Genomic DNA, 21,173 nt, shown 5'->3' with positions numbered 1-21,173 from the left:
CGCGCCGCTCGGGCCGTTCCACGCCGTCGCCGAGTCGCTGGGGCGCCGCCGGCCGAGGCAGGAGACGCCGGTTCCCGCGGGGCGAGCGAGGCGGACGCGCCGGCGCCACGATGGAGGGGCCCCTGTCGGTGTTCGGGGACCGCAGCACGGGGGAGGCGATCCGCTCGCAGAACGGTACGCGCGGCGGGGCCCGGCCGCGGCGGCCCCGGCGCCTTCTCGGGCGGAGCCCCGGGCGGCGGGGAGAGGCTTCCCGACCCGCCGCCGCGGTGGGGGGGGGCGCCCCCTCCTCGGGAGGAATCCGGGGTGCGGCCTGGCGCCCGAGAGCCGCCCCGAGCGGAGGTGCGCGGCGGGGGCGGCCGGGCCGGGCCGGAGAAGCCCGGGGCGCCGACACGTGCCCGCCGCGCCGCCGCCCTGCGGCCGGGCCCTTTGTTCGGGCCCGAGCTGCGGCGCCTATCTCCATTTTGGGGCGCCCCTGGGGGCCAGGGAATGGGGAGACGGAGGCGGCCTCTGCCCGGCGAGCGTGCGGGCGGCCGAGGGGCTGTGCGGGGGCCGCGGAGCTGCGCCCCGAGTGGGGTGGCGCCCGGGCTGCGGCGGCCGTGCCGAGAGGGCCCGGGTTCGGCTGCGTGGAAACGCGTCTCACCGTTGCTTCATTCCGCGTGTTTGTCTTCAACAAATCGAAGGCCGCGCCCTTCCTTTGCACTACGGATTTTTTGATGCGCAGGTGAAGAGACTGTTCATTTTAATGTTTTTTGTTTGTTTGTTTGTTTTTTTTTTAAGGAAAACCTGGTAAACTCTCAAAGGCTCTGCCCTGTTCGGGTAGGAGCAACAGAGCGATTACGACTAGTAGATTTTTTTTTTTTTATTCTAAGAGAACGAGGTGGACACTCTTTAAAGCACTTCATGTCTGTGCGTATAAATACAAAATGAAACCCCCACCCCCATGTTAGACTTTTAATACCTGATTTTTTTGAAATAATTAGGACAGGTTTGTGGATTTCGAAAATTCTGAAGTTGATGGTCATTTACTTGAAGCTGAGATCATTTTCCTTTGGAATAGTGAATTTTCCAGTTTCTTTTTCTCTTTATAGTTATGGCTGCAGCTTCTATTGCCAATATTGTAAAAAGTTCTCTTGGTCCAGTTGGCTTGGATAAAATGCTGGTGGATGATATTGGTGTGAGTATACTTACATGTTTTGCTCGTTTTTTTAAAAAAAATATAGTTCTTTAAATATCTTTGTGAATTCTTTGGCATCTTTTGCTTTTTAATTTATTTTTACAAAGTTCATGAAATTCTGTCTATCAGAATGCTCGTGTTGGAGGTAAAGATGAATGGGTGTCAAAATGGGGTTGTGTTAATTTAGGGATATCCTGTTTCTATAGGTGATTTATGTTTCCCCCTGCCCTGTACATTTCTTAGGATGTCACCATTACAAATGACGGCGCAACCATTCTGAAGTTACTCGAGGTAGAGCATCCTGCAGCCAAAGTTCTTTGTGAGCTGGCTGATCTGCAAGATAAAGAAGTGGGAGATGGAACTACATCTGTGGTAGGTAGCAGAGCTGAAGACTAGTTGTTTTTCCAAAATCAGGCTTTCAGAAAGTGAAGTCATAGTAAAGTCATTTGCCTCTAGGTCAGAAATAAGTTATACACTACTTAGTAGAAGAAAAAAATTGTTTCTTACATAATGATTCAGAAACAAAATTTGAAATGTGGTTAATCTCATACAAGTGGAAAAGAATTCTCAGCTAATTTTATGTGACCTGTTCTAAATATTTTTCACAATTTTTATGTTTTTTCCACAACTATCATAGTATTCTTCCATTATAGTTCTCAGTTTCTCTGAGAAGCTATTTGCTCTCTCATTCACAACCTGAGACTTGGGATTTTTTAAGCCTTTTTAACTATTTAGAAGAGGAAAATTTACCAGTTTAGAAACAAGCGATAAAAGCGATGGGTGTGTAGCCTCTACTGTTGTGCTGTGGAGCTAGTATATTAGCTAGAACAGTCTTCTGGCTTTGACCACTATAGAGGGGTTGGGTTTTTCCCCCCAGATTTCTAACAACCATTTACTCGTTTCTCTATCAGCACTAGGTGATGCTTAAAACCTGATGGTTTTGTTTTTGCTATGCGTTGTGCATAGTGAGTGTCAGGCTAACAGCAATGAATGTTTTCTCAACAGGTTATTATTGCAGCAGAACTTCTTAAAAATGCAGATGAACTAGTCAAGCAGAAGATTCATCCCACGTCCGTTATTAGTGGCTATCGACTTGCTTGCAAGTAAGCACGTTGTCAATCAAAGTTTTATATTGTTCAGAGTAGTTAGAGGTGATTTACATTCTTTGACCGATGACTAGATCTTGAGAAGGTTGTAAGTTAAGGGTTAAATAGTAGTACTGAAAATGAGGGGTAGGGCCTGTGTTTTTTTTCCCATTTGACTGCCACATTTTCTCCTCATAGATTTTAGTGGCTATGCTTGTGGGATAGATTAAAATTGCCATGATCTGAAGAGGGAGGGTTTATTTGTGTCCTCCTCCTATATGAAATGGCTGAACAGGAAATTGTGCCTATGACATTTTTACACTCTGTTAAATTTGATAAAACTAACACAATTTGCATGGTGAAACTAGTGTTTTCTCCCCCACTTTAAACAGGGAAGCAGTGCGTTACATCAGTGAGAACCTAATTATTAATACAGATGAACTTGGAAGAGATTGCCTGATCAATGCTGCTAAGACATCGATGTCTTCCAAAATCATTGGAATGTATCCTTGTTCAGTCAGTAATGTTTAGGCTTTTGAATCTGTGCATTAGTCAGTTTTTTGTGCCAGGTGATGGCTGTTTTGAAACTATTCCCCTTCTTGTTTTTCTGTGGGGAAACATAATGTAAAAGTAGTGTGAATTGCAGGTGGTGATAAATGGTACTCCAGCACTTTCATGGAATAAACTGCTTGTTTCTTTGATGAGATTTGCCAAAAGGAAGTCCCTTTGACTTACCCTTGATTTCCATGTGCACCCTTTGTCAGTCCCGACTCCTCCTTAACTGTTGACTTAGAAATGGTGATTTCTTCGCTAATATGGTAGTAGATGCGGTACTCGCTGTTAAATACACAGATGCAAGAGGCCAGCCTCGCTACCCAGTCAATTCTGTTAATGTTCTGAAAGCCCACGGGAGAAGTCAGATGGAGAGTCTGCTTATCAACGGCTATGCCCTCAACTGTGTGGTGGGATCACAGGGTAAGGCTCGGATTTGGTCCTGTAACGAGAGTACAAAAGGTTAATTAATGTTGGCTTTTTGTGGGCTGCACACTGCACAGCTTCAGATGTGCATGTAGTGTTGTGTAACAGCCCGAGCCCTTATAATTAAAGGGGAAACAAAATTCTAGAAATAACGTGTGTTTAATGCCATTATAATGTTCTTAATAGCTTAAATTTTAATTTTCTGTATATAACATTTAATATTTCTGTGCTTTTTATGCTGTAAGGGTAGGTGTGTTCTGTAAAATGTAGCATTTTTATGGATACAGTAAAGAAATTTAATATTATATTCAATTATAGGCATGCCCAAGAGAATAGTTAATGCAAAAATCGCTTGCCTTGACTTCAGCCTGCAGAAAACAAAAATGAAGCTTGGTGTGCAGGTGGTAATTACAGACCCTGAAAAACTGGACCAGATAAGACAGAGGTATGTTGAGAGATTCTTCTTGGCCTTTGAAAGGGGTGTTTGTAAATTCCACTGTTAGAGTAGGTGCCGTGAATGCAGAGCAGGCAGTGACCGATTTCTACATGTGTCTGACTTAGAGGCCTTTAAATATTAACATTATAATCAAGGTGAAACTATTTTATGTAAAATTCCAGAAAAATTAGATAATAGGGTGGCATTTTAAGAGATTTGAGGTCATCTAACCAAAAATCAACCTATTTTTGTGGAAATGTGGCTTTAGGGATGTGTTGCTGTTAAAGATATAAGAGGCAGGGCCCTATTTTCTCGGTAGCTCCTGCAGCGACCAATCAGTGTTGACTGGGAGCCCAGCACCAAGGGGACACAGTAAAGAGCTAATTGTGAGGTGTGGTTTGGCTGTTAACACTTGACCCATATAACTCAAATATTTAAAACGGTCAGATTTTTACACAACGGAAACCTGTCTTAGCCGAGCAGGACTGTCCTGTCTTCGGCGTTTGCTTATATGCTCCTACCCTGCCTCCTGGCGGAGCAGAAAGTGTCCTTTCTCCATCGAAGGCCAGTCCCTCTAGGATAAGTGTTCCAGATCCTGTCGCCTTCTGCCTTGGAGTGTTGCTTCATTGTTTGATCTTCCTTGCCTGCATCCATCACTCATTCTGCTGTTTCCTTCCTAGATTCTACTTGTAATCTCTTTTGTCCTTAAATAAAAGCATCTTATTCACACATATTCCTTGTTACTTCCTAGCCTTCCCCATTTCTTGACAGCCAGCTGTCTCAAGAGTGGTTTATGTAAGAATTTTCCCAGTGCTCTCATGCCCCCTTTCAGCTGTGGAGGTCCACTTGCCCAGGTCCCGCATGTGATGTCCACCAGATGCTTTCGGTCTTCCTCTTGCCAAGCCTTTGACTAATTCCTGCTTGACACACTCTTGGCCAGGAGGCTTTATGATGCTGCCAGATACTTCATTCTTTGCCTGGGCCGCCACTTCTCAATTTGCTTCCCTAGGATAACTCCTCATTCCCAGGACTTCAGAAAACCATTTCTATGCTGGATACTCCCAAATCTAGTTCTCTGTGCTCCAAATACATATTTTTGTTTGAATTGTATACTTTGTAAGCACTTCAGTCGGGGTGTCTAAAACTGAGCTTGTGCTACCCCAGATCCACTGCCATTTTAGTGATGGGAAAACCCCTCTGCTCAGGCACAAAGAAATATTCTTAACTCCTTTATCACCAAGACCACTTGATTTCTGTTTTGAAGTTACATTTCAGATTTTCCTCTTTCCATTTCCCTGCTCTTGTCCAGACTATTTGAGAAGCAGCAAGCTGGTGCCTGAGTTTTGCTCTTCTCTCTCCCTTGGGCTGTTGTCCATGCAGCGGCGAAGGTGATCTCACATGACTAGGTTTTGGAGACTTCTGGGCACTCAGTTCCTCACACGTTATCTTCACTGTCGTCTGGCTTCGGCTGAAACTGTTTGCCTCCATTGCTGCGATCCACCAAACTTCCTTCTCAGGCCTTTGAGGAAATGTTCCTCCCTTGTTGTGGTGAATTTTTAGTTGCCAAAAAGCTTTCTTCCTCCCTCAGTCTAAATTACACCTGAACATGAACGCTCATACACTGCTGCACTTGTGTGACTGAGAGTGTGAGCTTTCGAGGTAGAGACTGAGGTAGAGACTGATGGTTGCCTTCGCTTTGCAGCCTGGTCCTTAATATAGAGTCTGGCACACCGTGCTTGTTTGCATAAGCAGGAAGGTTCTTCAAAAGTCTCTGAACGATAAATGACTTGTTACATATTGTCTGTTTTCAAGTCTGTGTCTTGGTCCCGTAGCTGGCTTGTGGACCTCAACATCTTCTCACTCAACTTCCACATGGGTTTCCTGAGTCAGGAGCCTCCCTGTCACTCCAGCTTTGAGTTTTGGCTTCTCTGTTCAGCTCATTTGTCCTCACCATACTCCTCTACCCAGTTGTTCCCGCCTTGCCTCTCTGCTGTACAGTTTCCACGTTAACCCTGGGATTCTTTTGAACAGGTTTGATGAAGCCATTCTTATTTTAAATGACTACATTTGGTATCTGCCCAGGCTCCTTACTATGCCTGTAAGATTCTTTTTGTTTGTTTGTTTTTAAGATTTATTTGTTTATACAAGAACCAGGGTACAGGCCAGAGGTGCTGGAGGGTGAGAGGATTCACCAGAGACAGAGCAGGGAACAGAACAGGCAGATTAACAAAATACACTGCTGAGGGGAGCAGCGGGCAAGACAGGAGAGGTCTGCTCGCCATGTGGGACCCTTGCCGGCAAGCCGGGATCGAACCCACGCTGCAGAGGCTGCGGGCAGCTTCACAGCGCAGTGCTCAACCACCTGCGCAACCAGGGGAGGCCCCTATGCCTATAAGGTTCTTGATCACAGAAGGTAACAACTTTGGGTTGCTACTCAGAGGCTTTCTCTCTCTAGAGAATCAGATATCACCAAAGAGCGAATTCAGAAGATCCTGGCAACTGGTGCCAATGTTATTCTGACCACCGGTGGGATTGATGATATGTGTCTCAAGTACTTTGTGGAGGCTGGTGCTATGGCCGTCAGAAGAGTTTTGAAAAGGGACCTTAAGCGCATTGCTAAAGCTTCTGGAGGTATGTCTTCTGGTTCCCCGTGTTCATACATGTGACCCTATCTCTTACATAGTGAGTGGCAACACTAGATTTGGATACAGTGGGGTTTATTCCCATAATGCTTTCTGGAAGAAATAGATTTGTGGAGCCGTTTTTCATAGAATTGCAGAAGTTCTTAAACCCTTTGCCTCAGAATGACATGGTGGTTTCCATTTTAGAATGAAAGGTTTATCTGATGCCACCTAACCATAAACTTAAACTTGTATTTACATATCACTTTCATCGTAAATATTTCCAAGACAGGATATGAAAATGTGGGAGAATGTAATCAGATCTTTGTGTTCATCTTAATAGCAAATATCCTGTCAACCCTGGCCAATTTAGAAGGTGAAGAAACTTTTGAAGCTTCAATGTTGGGACAAGCAGAAGAAGTGGTGCAAGAGAGGATTTGTGATGATGAGCTGATCCTGATCAAAAAGTAAGCTGCTTAAGTTACAAAACTTGCACATTTTATTGGCGTGAAAATACACCCCCTTCCCATTTATTTGCTGCTGTAGTCTTTCAGTGATACGAGCAGTTATACGCGTGGGATAAAGGAACGCTGGACCACTGTAAATTGAGATGAAGTTGCCATTTCATCTCGCCTGCATGGTCTAGACAGTGCTTTTTAGTACCGCAGGTGTAAATGTCTCGTGGGAGCAGGACTGAAGTTGTGTCCTTAAAATATGACAAAGTACTGACGTTTATGTTCTTAATAGCACCAAGGCTCGCACATCTGCATCAGTTATCTTGCGTGGGGCAAATGATTTCATGTGTGATGAGATGGAGCGCTCCTTACATGATGCGCTCTGTGTGGTGAAGAGAGTGTTGGAGTCAAAGTCTGTGGTTCCAGGTGGCGGCGCCGTAGAGGCAGCCCTGTCCATCTACCTCGAGAACTACGCCACCAGCATGGTAAGCACAGAAAGCGGGTTCTTCTCCAGAAGGGTGTGAATGATTCTTTCTTGCAACTGCGTGTCTGTGTTTTAATATCTTCGTGAAAATACCTGGATTGTGTGTTTTTTTTTTTTTTTTAGGGGTCTCGGGAACAGCTTGCTATTGCAGAATTTGCAAGATCTCTTCTTGTTATTCCTAACACACTGGCAGTTAATGCTGCTCAAGACTCCACTGATCTGGTTGCAAAGTTGAGAGCTTTCCATAATGAAGCTCAAGTTAACCCAGAACGTAAAAATTTAAAATGGTGAGCATAGTTTACCCACCTCTTTTCGATGTCATCTGTGTAGTTGCATGTGGTAATTTGGCCTTTAAATTCATGAAGGATGATGGCTAGTGATTGTTAGCACTGGTGTGTCCTAGTTAACAACTGATTCCTGGCATCTTGTTGGTTCTCTGGGTCATCAGAGAGGCCTTGCAGAGACATAAGGGGGATATCTTGGGATGCTCTGCGTCCATTTAAAAAATATTGAATGACGCTCAGAATTGGTTATTTTAGAAATCAAGATGTCCCTATTTTACCTATGCCTTTTCACAACTTTTCATTGATTTTATTTGTATCCAGTTGACACAAATCAGTAGCATAAAGGGGCAGGGGCTGGGTATGCTTTGGTGGCAGGATCACTTAACACTTGGTTGTTTTTCCTGAATTGCAGGATTGGTCTTGATTTGATCAATGGTAAACCTCGGGATAACAAGCAAGCTGGGGTGTTTGAACCAACAGTAGTTAAAGTTAAGAGCTTGAAATTCGCAACAGAAGCTGCAATTACCATTCTTCGAATTGATGATCTCATTAAATTACACCCAGAAAGCAAAGACGACAAGCATGGAGGTTACGAAGACGCTGTTCACTCGGGAGCCCTTGATGACTGATCTGATTTCTCTTTATTTATAACAATGTTAGAGGCAGTTGTCTTGCCCTTGAGTGTTACCAATTAAAGTACACCACCTGGCACACCTTGGTTCCTGATGGCTCCCTGCCTCACTTTGGTCCTCTGATTTCACATAGTACAGCTTAGTGCCTAACTGGTAGAAAAGGAAATGAGGTTAAAGTTTAGTTCAGGTTTTTTGCTTTCCCCGCATCCCAAGTTTAGCTCATTGTTACACAGTCTCATCCTCTCTGCACACACATGGCTATCCCCATGCCACCCCCAATGCATAGGGCAGCCACACCGCGATGTCCACCCATTCGCTCCATGGTGTGCAGCAAGGTGACGAGAATCCGACAGCCAGATGCCCCGAGAGGATGGCCCAAGGCGATTGCCCCTCCTTGCACGTTGACCTAAGGGGAAGAGGGTTCTGTTAACTGCCATGTGGACAGACGGCTAAGATCCGTGGTATTTCTCCTTAATATGCCAATAAACTTACCCTTTCAAGTTTATTTTAACTGCTTACGCACTAATTCTACCTGCCATCTGCCCTGACTACCTTCCTTTATTACTTTATTTAGGCGAACTAAAATATGCCCTGTTCACATCTGACGTGAATGAATGCATCAGAGGTGCTTTGCCTTGGGAAGCAACTATGTGAGCTGCCCAGTCCCCGTGAGCCTGCTTTGCATCTGCTCTGCATGGCGGGTGCCTGGGCACGTAAGCTAGCTACACACATTTTGCTGTTTACAGTTTTAGCCTCATTTAGACAGTTACTGGGAGCTCCCAGGGTGACCTGATGCCTCTTTACCTTTTCTGGGTTTAATCCAAGCTCTTTAGCTATTGCCACAGAGAGGGCTGCGAAGGCTTCATTGATCTCAAACACATCAATTTCCTCCAGTGACCAACCTGCTTTCGCAACCTAGAAGATGAAAGGAAGAGGCTTAAGAACCCAAGCTTGTGGACACAAGCAGGATGCGGGGTGTGATGGGGAAGGATGCCTTACAATCGGACCCCGGGTGTCCAGTGTTTGTGGTGGCACAGGTCTCACCTTGGTGACGTCAATTCTAAAAGGTCAAGGATAAATCCCATAGATCGGAGTGAGGCAATAAGTAGAATGAATCCCCTCAATGGGTGATCCCAGTGAGCTTTGCTGCTCTGAGAAGGGAGACGAGGTTGTCCAGCATAAATGAAGCTCATTTAAGACTACCGGGAAAAGGGAACAGGTGGAAACGCTCCATTTCCAAGGGGTGGGAGGGCAACCAGAACAGAGGTATCCCAAGGAGCAGAAACCAATATCGAATTAAGGTTATTGGCCTGACCCGTTTCTATCAAAGTACTATGATTCAGAATTAAACTCACAGCTTGCTTTATTGCTGGGATTGGTCCTGTGCCCATGATGGAAGGCTCCACGCCTACTTGTGACCAGGAAACTATCTGTGCCAGAGGCGTAAGCCCACGACTGACAGCTGCTGACTTCTTCATTAGAACCACAGCTGCAGCACCATCATTTATTCCTATAAAATAGGGACATCTTGATTTCTAAAGATGCTCGTTAACTTGCGTTCTATGCCTTGTGTCCTTAACACCTAAAGGCCTGTGGTAAATTATCAGCACGATGGCAAAGCCACTCGCAGACGACAGTGTAGTTCTGTAAGTAGCAAGTTCATCACTGGAACACCACCAACGGAGCATTCCTGCAGAAGGTGTGGGAAGATGAAAGCAACTGGGGAGCAGAGATCAATGAAAGGAAACAGAAAAAGCCTAGATCTCAGGAGATATTGGGGACTTCTGATTGTGGAAAAGGGCTCCCTATTTTCATCTTTATGTCCTGTTAGGACGGGGGAAATCATGTTTCAGTACAGCTTAAGTCAACAAAAGAATATGGACAAATAAGTGATAATGAAATAAAGGGAAGCTATAATTTTCCCCTAAAGCAACTGAGGTTGTAGAACATTTGTGTCTAGCTCAGGAGAGGAGACAGAAACAGGTAACTCAGTAGGCCGCTGAAGATGGTCTCCCCCACTGGCCCTTCAGAAAACCCACCTGAAGCATTGGCGGGGGTCACTGTGCCGGTTCCATCCGTAAGGAAATAAGGTTTGAGCTTACACATGGCCTCTAGGGTGCTCCCATGTCGAGGAAACTCATCTGTTTTAACTTCAATAGGACCTGCAAAAAGAAACAGTCAATGGGGCTTCCCTGGGGACACAAGAGATTAAGTCTCAGCACCGTCAATCTGTCAGCAGCCATTGCAGCATGAGTTCAGTCCCTGGCCAGGGAGCTGCCCACAACGCGCAGCAGACCTCTCCTGACTCGCCCTCTGCTCCCCTCAGCAGTGTATTTCAGTCAGTCTGCCTGTTCTGTTCCCCACTGTGTCTAAGGTGAATCCTCTCACCCCTCACCCCCGCATCTCTGGCCTGTACCCCAGATCTTGTATGCATAAATCAATCTTTTTTTTTTTTTTTTTTTTTTTTTTTTTTTATAGAGGCATGCTTTATTTATTTGTTTGCTGGTTTGTTTGTTTTGTTTATACATGCACTGGTACAGTCAGAAGCGCGGGAGGGTGAGAGAATTCACCAGAGCCGAGCGGGAGCAGAGCAGGCAGAAGGACCGAAGTACACTGCTGAGGGGAGCAGCGGGCGGCAGGAGAAGTCTGCACGCCATGTGGGACCCTCCTCCGGTGGCCGGGGAGCAGCCGGGATCGAACCGGCGCCGCAGAGCGCGCAGCTTCGCAACCCAGCGCTCAACCGCTGCGCCACCGGGGAGGCCCATAAATCAATCTTTAAGGAAAAAAAAAACAACTACTTTCAATTCCAATAGCAGCCAAATATGTACTAACAAGAATCACTGAGTGTTAAAACACTTTATGAGGATTGTCGTCAGGAGACATTTTCCATGTTTTCCAGCTCCTTTCTGAGTTGCAGCAGTTCTGGGAGCTCTGTCCAAAAGGGTGCGGTGGTTTAGGGCCACAGATCTGCAGCAGACTGGGCTGGGGAGTGTCAAAGCCACTCAAGGGCCGGAGAATCGACGTCACCTATCAGCAATGGAACCTGACCGGAGCATTCCATATTAGATGACGACAAAGTGACGCAGAAATCCACCCCAATGTATGAGTGTTGCCGTATCAGGTCTGAGGTGGGCCCTATAGGGGCAGCACCGGCTCCAGCCTCGGCCACCAGGAGCCACCCATCCAGTTTCTCAGGAAACCTGCTGAATGTACACAGCATGCGGGGGGAGCAATCGCTCCTAGGTGTCCGGAAGCTGACAGCTTCCCAAGTCTCCTCACCCCATTAACATTTCCTCACCCCATACCCACAGCTTTTCTTTGGGACCTGAACTAAGACACAATTTGTAAAAATTCCCATGTATTACTCTTTCGGTATTGCTCTTACCTTTAAATAGTCACACTGCCGTCTAAACCACTGTTTATATTCTCACCTTTTCTAGAAGATACGAGGACTGGCACAATCTCTTTGTCAAAATGGCCTGCTTTCTGTGCACTCTCTGTCCTGTTCTGGGACAGAACCGCAAGCTGGTCCTGATCTTCTCTGCTCACTTGCCACTTTTTGGCTACATTTTCAGCTGTGAATAAAAATAATAAAGGAAAAAACAAGCATATTCAGAAACAGGCCTTCGGTTGCTCGAGTTTTTCACGTTTAAGAACACAGGAACCGCCGCGGGACTCATCAGCCTGTCTTCCTACACACGTCTTCTTTCATGCAGATTCGCCAATTATTTGGTTTTTGCTGCATTTGTTATTTTTCTGAACCCCTTGGGAGAAAAGTTACGGATATCATGCCTCTTTATCCCTAAATTTTAATTTCAGTGTATGTTCTCCTCAAAACCAGGCTATTTTCTTACATAACTTACAAAACTACCGCTGTCAGCGTCAGGGAGTTTAACACTGGCACAACACTGTAATTCTTGGTCCACATTCAAATTGCCACCCACTGTCCCAACAGGGCCCAGCTTGTTTGCTCAGGCCTGGATCCTGGACTGCATTTCCCTGTGTCTCTTTTTTTTTTTTTTAAGAATTATTTATTTATGCATATAAGAACTGGGGTGCAGGCCAGAGGTGCAGGGGATGAGAGGATTCACCAGAGACAGAGTGGGGAACAGAACAGGCAAATTGACTGAAATACACCGCTGAGGGGAGCTGCGGGGAGACAGAAGAGGTCTGCTGCGCCATGTGGGCCGCTTCCTGGCCAGGGATCAAACTCCTGCTGCAGTGGCCACGGACTGCTTCATAGGCTGTGTCCCAATCCCTTGTGCCACTAGGGAGGCCCACCCTGTATCTCTCAACCTTGATATTTCTAAGAGTCTGGGTCAGTTCTTCTGCCAAGTTGATTTGTCTGTTTCAAATTAGATTAAAATTATGGCAAAAGGCATTGGATCAGAACGGTGGTGTTATGTCACTGAATGATATGCCTCCAGCAGGTATTACCTGGCACTGGACAGAAATGCTGCTTCACTCCCCATGTACTCACATCTGCATGTGCTGACATCTTTATAGACCCACATTTTTATTTTGTTTGCTAAATTGCAGCCCCATCATTATATGATCACGCTGATAATGTTCAAATCGCTCCAGATTTGAGCGGTGGGCGCCCTTCACCTGGCCTCCCCTGCACCCCTGTGCTCTTGGCACTTTGGCCCCCGCCCTGGGATGAGCTGCTTCTGGAAGGGAGCCTGGGGCACTCAGTGGAGAAAGGCATCCAGACACAAAAGCCCGGCTGTCAGGGCAGCTCGCTGCTCCAGTGTGTCAGTCTTCAGGCCTGTTCATTAGGGAGGTCCACCCACAAGCCACAGCTGCGTGTGCATGCACTCCTGGTCACACCAGACGCTCACACCACCTCCCACACAAGCTTCGGCTTCCCTGCCCAGCCATGTCCCCAGAACCTGTCCACACCACTGGGAAGGGCGAGCCTGGCAACCAGGCTCCCTGTGTGCTCACAGTTCTTTGTCCTTGTAGGTAAAACTTTGAAATACAAAAATACTAAGTGTCTAACTCAACGAGCTTTGATGAATGCGTGCAACCCAGCATCCCACACATCTAACAGCCGCGCCACTTCGGGCAGCTCCACTGTGGAGGAAAGGGCGTGCTGACCACCTGCCCGGACCAGCTGCAGCTGGCACCTTCTGCACGGCTCCATGTGGCAGCAGCCCTCCCTGTGCCAAGCCATCCTGTTTGCTCCTGTCACCCCTGGACAGAGCTGGAAGAGCCCACTATTTGCTCCCTGCGCCCCTGAGCCCTCTCCAGGTGCTGAGTGAATAAAGCTGCTGTGAACATGCTTGTGCAAAGCTTTAGTCAATGTTTTCATTTCTTTTGGGTAAAGAAACTGCCAAAGCAGTCGCACCGCTGTATGCACTCACCTGCAGTGAACATGGGCATCCCGGCTGAGCCGCACCCTGGCCTCATATAGTGGCTTCAGTGATTCTGATTTTGATCACTCTAGTGGGCACACGATTTATCTTAGCGTGAATTTGGTTTACATTTCCCCTGCAAGCAGTGTGGAGCACCTCTCACGTGCTTACTGGCCATTCTTGTATCTCCCTTTGTGAAATCTCTCTCCAAATCTCTAGCACATTTCTCAGGGGGCTGTTTGTCTTCTCATTATTGTTAGAGGAGGCCTTTCCACGTTCTAGACACAAGCCCTTTGTCAAATACATGACTGGACTATTTCCTCCCAGTCCCGTTTAATCATTTTCTAAGCAATACCTTTAAAGATAAGCAAAGCCTTAATTTTTAATAAGTCCATTTTAGCACATTTTTTTGTTTAAGGTTACTGCTTGCTCTGTCTTGTCTACGTACTCCCAGGTCTGGAAGTTATTTCTTAGGTAGTCTTCTAGTTTTATAGCTTTCGCGTTTACTCTTAGGTTCCAACAGCCCCTGCCCTCTACCCCAACCTTTCTGGTATGATTGATGCTCTTACTGGAAGGTGCTGAACAACTCCGGGGTTGCTGCACTAACATGAGATGTCCCCTCCTGCCCGCATGACTGCCTCCTGCAACCCGACACAACCATTGAACTGTATGGACAGAGGGAATGGTTCTATGAAATAACTGAACAACTCAACTTTGGAATTGTGGGACTTCGTGAGTGGTTCCAAAGACACAGAGGAGCAAGTATTTGCGTCCCAGAACAGTTGTTTTTGGTTTTTTTTTTTTTTTTTGGCAAGAGGATTTCATCGGAAGGGCTCCAAAGGCTGGGTGGAAACTGCATTTGAGAAAAGATACTTATATATAAACTTGTCTAAGTAAGGTGCCCACAGGGAGACCCAAACTCTGCCTCTTCTCATGAAGGCAGGTCCCAGATTGTTCACCTCCATCCACTGCACCTCCTCAGGTACCTCCCTAATGGGCCTGCCTCTCTCCCCATTAAAGTCTTTCTGCCCTAGAGAAGATATTTAAAATGGCAACTGAAGCCACACAGATGAGTTGCTCACACTGGGTCTCTGCCAGGTATCCAGGAGGTAAACATGTTATGATTTAAACTGGGCTTTTTCACTTATTAAAAAAATTAAATGTCCCTTCTGTTCTTAAGTTCTGTATATTATGTAGTAAAGACATGAGTAATTCTGACCTTCCAGTTGCACTGCATAGGAACCTTCTAGATGGAGGACTAATGAAGACGTGCTTGGTCAGTGCAAGGAACAGCTGGACCCAAAGTAGAAGTCTATCTCTGATATTGCCTTTACCGGAACCACTATTTGAGGGGCACATGTGGTGAATGAGAGATTGATCCAAAAAAAAACCCTGAGGTACCTCCTACCCCTAACATTCCCTGAAACTCAAGGAAAGGGCTATTTCCTCCTCACTCCTCCACTTTCAAAGAGGAACTATGTCAGTCACCAGGATACAGAACGACCAGGACATGCTCCCTGGCCCTTGAAGAGGAAAGCACCAGCGCAGTCCATGGCCTGATCTTTCTTGGCCTCTCCCCAGGAAGCTGCTTTCTGCTGCCTCACCTGTGATGCCCATGTGGTAGCCGTGAAAAGCATCCGTCAGGCCGTCCCGGAGGATACTGTCGCTCAGTGGCGTTTCCCCCATCCTGACTCCGGCTCTCAGGTGGGCCAAGTGAGGCGCCTGGAAACAAGTGCAAATGGGGTTGGCCTGGCTGTCACTTGTCCTCTCGTTAGGATCACACTGAGCACCGAGGGGGTCCTCAGAGTTCCCCTTCCCCCCAGCTCCAGGCCATCCTTCTCACAGAGTGCCTGAGGCCCCCCGAAAGCATCGGACTACTCCACCCTGCGCACTTTTGGGACCCCATGACTGTCCCACCCACACATCTCATTCCCATCACTCCTACCCTCCCGTCCCATTCCCTCATTATTCTTTCCCTGAAGAAACAGCTGAGCTGTCTGTTCAGCGAAAAGCTCACATGCAGGCCGAGGCAGGGCTGGCAATGTACTACTTATCTTTTTTTTGTTTGTTTAAGATTTATTTATTTATTTATACAAGAACCGGGGTACAGGCCAGATTCACAGGAGGGTGAGAGGATTCACCAGAGACAGAGCGGAGAACAGAACAGGCAGACTGACGAAATACACTGCTGAGAGGAGCAACGGGCGAGACAGGAGAGGTCTGCGGCGCCATGTGGGACCCTCACCAGCCGGCCAGGATCAAACCCGCACTGCAGAGGCTGTGGACAGCTCCACAGCGCTGCTCTCAACTGCCAGGGGAGGCCCTGTGCTACTTATCTTTTTTAACGAGCATTTCTTCTCACGGGAAACTGTGTAGGGGCAGTAGGCTCGGGGCAGACAGATAAAGGAGAGTCCTGCAGCTCTCAGTGGCTTTTTCCAGGCGTTAATGCTCTTTCTACGCCAATTGCTGGGGGTCAAGTCCACGAGCTGGTAAGGCAGGGGGGCCAGGAGGCTGGCAGGCCTCCCAGCCCCTGGCCAATCTGCACGCTTTTCTCTTTGGGCTCTGTCTGGCACCACCTCGGGGCCCTGTCTCTATGCAGTCACTCATCTTATTGCAGCCGTTCTCCCCTGTAGTGATCTGAGTGATGCCTCAGACAGCCTCAGCCTCCTGGCTCGGGTGTGCACACTCACTCATGTCCACACCACACTCCAGGCGTCAACAATCACAGCCCACGCTCCTTAGTGCCTCCTGCATTCAAGGCCATAGGTGATAGCCAGAGGCCAGCGGGGTAGAAGCCAGAGTACCACTTACCTACACAGTGCCTACAGCAAGAACAATCAGGTTGCCTAATTAAGTGATGGGGGGGTGGGGTTCTGGGAACTGGGTGTTTTTAATGCTCAGGAACTAGCCGCTATAACAGAATGAGAGCGAGGGAGTCAGGTGGTCTGTTTGAATCCAGACTCAGCTTCAGTTCCCTTACTTGTAAGTGGGAATGAGACCACTTATCCTCTCAAGACCAGGGATGTGCGCGCCTCGTGGAGACGACGCAGGCACTGGTGTTTGTGAGGGAAACCACTCTGATCGTGTGTGCTGCTTCCAGCCCGTCTCCTCCGGAACCTCCAAAATGGCTGGGCTGAGCAGCCCCTGCCCAGGGAAGCACCAGGTCAGGACTGGAGCTGCCTGAGGAAGAGGAGTGGGAGGGAGGTCGGGGCGGGGGCCTGCTGTGCCGATGTGAACAATGGAACCGGGTACAACAAATTCCACCTGGCAGACCTAGTGGCGATTGGGCCACCTTCCAGCCACCTTGCCCAAATTCCATTCCCCCCCCCAAAAGGACAACAAACTGCTCCCCACGTTCTCCTAGTCAATGGCAGGAAGGCCACATCCCTTTTCAACCTTTCCTCATGATGAAAAATAGGTGAGGGATAGATAGTAACTGACTAATTCACAGATTTATTTCAGTAAATATTTTTGCTTTGTTATAATTTAGAAGAAATATATTACTTTCCAATCATACTGGTTGATAGCATTTTCCTTCCACCCGGGCTTCCCACCAAATATATAGGATAATCTACATTCAGGAAGGTTAAATCCACCTTTGGCTTATTTATTTACCGTTGAGTCCAGCTTGGGTATTCACTCTGCTCTAAGGCGATATAGGCCTATCATTCAGAGCCCCTGCACGCCCTCAGCTGCCTCACCTTGCTCATGCTTTCCATGCCGCCGGCCACCACGATGCTCGAGTCGCCCATCCCTATAGACTGTGCTGCCAGGCACACGGCTTTCAGGCCTGACCCACAGACCATTTGGCAGCTCCATGCTGGAACAGAGTAAGGGATTCCTGCACCCATACTGGCCTGGCGAGCAGGGTTCTGCCCACAACCTGGAAGAGGAACACAGATGTGTCTAAGCAATCAAGGAGAAAGAAAAGTTCTGCATGACAGTTGATGCAAAATCAAGAGATTGCCAACTGGGTCTCTGGCCACTTCTGAGAGCCAAGCCCGGCTCCCAGCAGAGGCCAGAGAGTTGTGCACACACTACACCAAGGCTAAGTCTCATGTGGAAGTCAGTTCCTGCTGCTCTGCATTTTATGGGTAGCAGCTTTGTTCCCCAGAGAATCACCAAGACCTCATGAAGGACCTGTTCTTCCATGCATAGAAACTAGACTTACGATGGTGGCCATAATGGAGCAGATACAGATGGCAAATTCTAATAGTGTTCACATGTTATCAATTGTTTATCAATAAACATGTATAGGGCCTCCCTGGTGGCCTAAGGGTTAAATCTCAGTGCTGTGCACCCCCTCAGCCTGTGTTCGATCTCCAACCAGGAAGCTGACCCACATATGGTGCAGCAGACCTCTCCAGTCTCAACCGTTGCTACCCTCAGCAGTGTATTGCAGTAAATCCACCTGTCTACTTCCCACTTGATCTCTGGTGAATCCTTTCACCCCGCTGCACTTTTGGCCTACACCCCAGCTCTTGTATGCATGAATAAGTCTTTAAAAAAAATAAAGTTGGGGCCTCCCTGGTGGCACAAGGGGTTAAGACGCAACATATGAAGCAGCCTGCAGCCTCTGCAGCACAAGTTCAATCCCCCCGCTGGCCAGGGAGAAACCCACATGGCACAGCAGACCTCTCCTGACTCGCCTGCTGCTCCCCTCAGCAGTGTACTTTGGTCAGTCTGCCTGTTCTGTTCCCCACTCTGTCCCTGGTGAATCCTCTCACCCCCTACACCTCTGGCCTGTACCCAGCTCTTATATGCATAAATAAATAAATCTTTTAAAAATAAATAAGTAAATAAATAAATAAAGTTGTAGCACCTTTGGAGAGCAAGGAGGAAGTAGTTATTGGGAGGGGACATGTACTGAGGGACTAGGAGGGAGTTTTTGTCTGAGTTGGTGTGTTTCTTTTGTGGTCATTCCTTGTGCACTTAGGTGGGCTTTTCTGAGTGTATGTTGCATTAGAATAAAAGAATTAAAATGTTTAAAGACTAAAGGAACTATTCTTGACCTCCTGACAGGGCTTGAATAAGCATACACTTAAGCGTCCCTATAAACACAGCCCCGAAATTCCTGCTGTTCCTAAGGCTATTTGCTTCTGTGAGCCCAGTTTAAGGCAGCTGGGAAGAGGTGACTAGAGGAAGAAAACCTCCGTTAAGAAGCATTTCTTTCCTTACCATGATCAGCTGCTTACATAATGAGGTCTGTACAAAATCAGGATGACAGATACCTTCTATAACTCAACTTTGGGGACTTCCCTTAGTGAATGGGAAGAAACCCACCACAGAGGGGGTGGAGTTGAAAGTGTCAAGCAGTCTCAGCCACCACCATCTGTCATCAAGGGCCAGCAGAGATCATGCTTGCATTTCCTTGGTGAGTCTGTGGGGGAAAACTGGTGGGTCAGTGACTGAAACTTAGAGATTATATTCACCGCCATGTTATTAATCTGGGATTAGGCTGGAGACTGAGTGCCTGGTGGTAGATAGCAGGTGCTCAGTTAATATTTGTTGCATGACTGTAGAGGCTTAAGGAGTAGGGCAGATGTGCGGTCAGGTGCCAGCCTGCCTAAGAAAGTTACTTCGCCTCTCAGGTTCCCACTTACTTATCTGTAAAATGGAGGTGAAAGAATCCACTAGACTGGCAGGGAGAAGTAAATGAAGTGGTGACAGGAAAGCACCCAGAACAGTGCTCTGAAGGCCCAGTCCTCAGCAGGCCCTCACTAAACACAGCTAATATTTTTATTATATTTTGTAAAGATACTACAGAAAAGAGTCATGGAGAACAGAGAAACCAGGAGTGGGGTCCCCTATGATGAATAAGTGTGGGCCACGGGTCTGGAGTGGAGAGAGAGGGGCCAGTGGGAGGCTCAGTGGAGAGCCAAGGGCAGAGGTGGGCCTTACTCTCACGTGAAGGGCCCTTAAGAGCAAGCGGAGAAAAGGGAGTCAGGAAGACCTAGAAGGTAAATACACAGAAAAATGGGCCAAGTAAGAACAAAAGCTGGTTGTAAGCAAAGGGACCTTGCAAATGGTCACTACAAACTATCAGAATGGATGGCACTGAGTGAGCAGGACACCGGTCCATAACCAGCTGCTGGGGACATGTCAGCGGAGGGCGGATCTATAGATCCTGGGAAATCAGTGCTCTCCAGATTCAGAGCTCCCCAGGACAGTGAGCCTCTCCCTCAGGAGAGAAAGCCAGGCCTGGGGGGTGGGGGTGGGGGGCAGGACACCCCTGCGCTGCAGGTACCTGCTCCACGCTGCAGCCGTACCCAGTTCCCTGCATTTTTATTGAATGTGTGACACTCTGGAGGCGGAAAGAGGCCAGGCGCTCCGGCCGCTTCAGGCTGGCGCTGCCTGACAGACAAAAGCAGCGGAGGCCGGCGGCTGGGCTGCCCGCCTGGCCCGGCTGGGGCGTAGGCTGGCCTCCAGTGCAGGGCGCCCCGCGGGCAGGCGCGGAGGCACAGCCGCAGTTTCCGCCAGCCGAGCGCGGGGAGCAGGTGAGCCTCCCCACAAGCCGCCCTGGGCGAGTGCCGGCGGGCGGTTACCTGCTGCCAAGACGTGCCCCAGGATGACCTCCGACACCTCCTCGGGAGCCACGGCCGCCCGCTTCAGGACCTCTCTGATGACGGCGGAGCCCAGGTCGTGGGCAGGAACGGTGGACAAGGAGCCGTTAAAGGAGCCTAGGAGAGAGGGGACCCCGAGGGCGGTGAGGGGGGCGCCCCGGAAAGGGGGCGGGGAGCGCGGGCCGGGGTGCGCCCTCGGAGGCCGCGTCGCCGCTCGCCTGGGCCCGGGGTCCCCGCTCTCCGCCGCGGGGCCGGGCAGGCGGCGGCCCCAGAACCCCCGGTGGCCGCGGCCCCGCGGGAAACCTCCTCATTCATTCCCGAGCACGCGTTGCCACGCGTCCCTCACAAAGGGGGCCCGCCCCGCCCGGCCCCGCGCGGGCCCGCGCCCGGAAGAAGGCAGCCCGGGGCGCGAGGGGACGCGCCCGACGCTCGTCAGCGCGCCGCGACCCCCGGCGCCCGCTCAGACCACCGCGGCGCCGCCCGGCCGAGGAGGCTGCTCCCGGAGCTGGCCAATCAGAGGCCTCGCGAGAGAGCGCCTCTCCCCGCCAGCCTATGGGAGAGCCGGACAGCGCGGTGGCTCTACCCGGGGAGCCAATCAGAGCGCGCGAATCGGAAGGGCCTCACCGGGCGAGCAGGGGGCGGATCTGCCGCGCCGACCCGGGAGGTGCGACGCGCCGGGGCCCCGGGGTCCCCGCGGGGGGGCCCGGCCCGCGGCTCGAACCCCGCAGCGGGCGCCGGCCACTCACCGATGACGGTCCGCGCCGCCGAGACGATAACCACAGGGTCCGAACGGGCGCTCATCCTGCCGCGCGGCCACGCCTGCCCTACCACGGCTGGCTCCCGGGAGAGTGAGGCGAAGCCCGGCCGGCCGGGACTTAAGGGCGCGGGGGCGGAGCCGCTGCCGCCCCGCCCACGGCCTCAGCGGCCCGGCTGCGCAGGCGCGGGCAGGCCGGCGGCGGGGGCGGGGGCGGGGCCGGGCCTCAGGCTCCACGCCCCGCCCCGCGCGCGCCCACGTCGGCACGACGCCCACGCGCCGCGCCCGCGCCCGCGGCCCCGCCGAGCCCCGCGGAGCTGAGGCGGGTCCGGGCGGGGGCGTCCGGGGCC

General features: G+C 49.5%; 2 protein-coding genes and 2 non-coding genes across 5 annotated transcripts; 3 read left to right on the top strand and 1 right to left on the bottom strand.

The window, feature by feature from the left end:
• Window positions 1-57: 57 nt before the first annotated feature.
• On the top strand, window positions 58-8,216 carry TCP1 (t-complex 1). The gene is made up of 12 exons (XM_037520677.2): window positions 58-174; window positions 1,089-1,174; window positions 1,418-1,546; window positions 2,180-2,277; window positions 2,652-2,762; window positions 3,053-3,234; window positions 3,556-3,682; window positions 6,129-6,304; window positions 6,638-6,761; window positions 7,042-7,234; window positions 7,357-7,520; window positions 7,930-8,216. Exons 1-12 carry the CDS (start codon window positions 111-113, stop codon window positions 8,144-8,146), a joined length of 1,671 nt encoding a protein of 556 aa, XP_037376574.1. The 5' UTR covers window positions 58-110; the 3' UTR covers window positions 8,147-8,216.
• ACAT2 (acetyl-CoA acetyltransferase 2) lies at window positions 885-20,939 on the bottom strand. 2 transcript variants are annotated; one of them, XM_037520679.2, is made up of 9 exons: window positions 20,816-20,939; window positions 20,052-20,186; window positions 17,208-17,389; window positions 15,111-15,228; window positions 11,581-11,724; window positions 10,189-10,311; window positions 9,505-9,659; window positions 8,954-9,064; window positions 885-3,253 (listed from the first exon to the last, which is right to left on the bottom strand). In XM_037520679.2, the coding sequence occupies exons 1-9, from the start codon at window positions 20,868-20,870 to the stop codon at window positions 3,203-3,205; spliced, it is 1,074 nt and encodes a 357-aa protein (XP_037376576.1). In that variant the 5' UTR covers window positions 20,871-20,939; the 3' UTR covers window positions 885-3,202. The 2 variants fall into 2 exon arrangements, with proteins under 2 accessions (XP_037376576.1, XP_037376575.1); XM_037520678.2 differs by lacking the exon at window positions 885-3,253 and adding an exon at window positions 6,062-8,555 and having other exon boundaries at window positions 20,816-20,937.
• Window positions 2,424-2,560, top strand: LOC119253635 (small nucleolar RNA SNORA29). The gene has a single exon (XR_005127164.1). It is a non-coding gene; the product is annotated as a small nucleolar RNA SNORA29 (small nucleolar RNA).
• Window positions 6,817-6,946, top strand: LOC119253630 (small nucleolar RNA SNORA20). The gene has a single exon (XR_005127160.1). It is a non-coding gene; the product is annotated as a small nucleolar RNA SNORA20 (small nucleolar RNA).
• Window positions 20,940-21,173: the final 234 nt, after the last annotated feature.

Source organism: Talpa occidentalis, unplaced genomic scaffold, assembly GCF_014898055.3.
Source record: "Talpa occidentalis isolate TD23 unplaced genomic scaffold, MPIMG_talOcc4v2.1 talOcc4.2, whole genome shotgun sequence".
NCBI lineage: Eukaryota > Metazoa > Chordata > Mammalia > Eulipotyphla > Talpidae > Talpa > Talpa occidentalis.
Note: the sequence above shows the minus strand (reverse complement) of the source record. Positions and strands in the feature narration are given on the sequence as shown.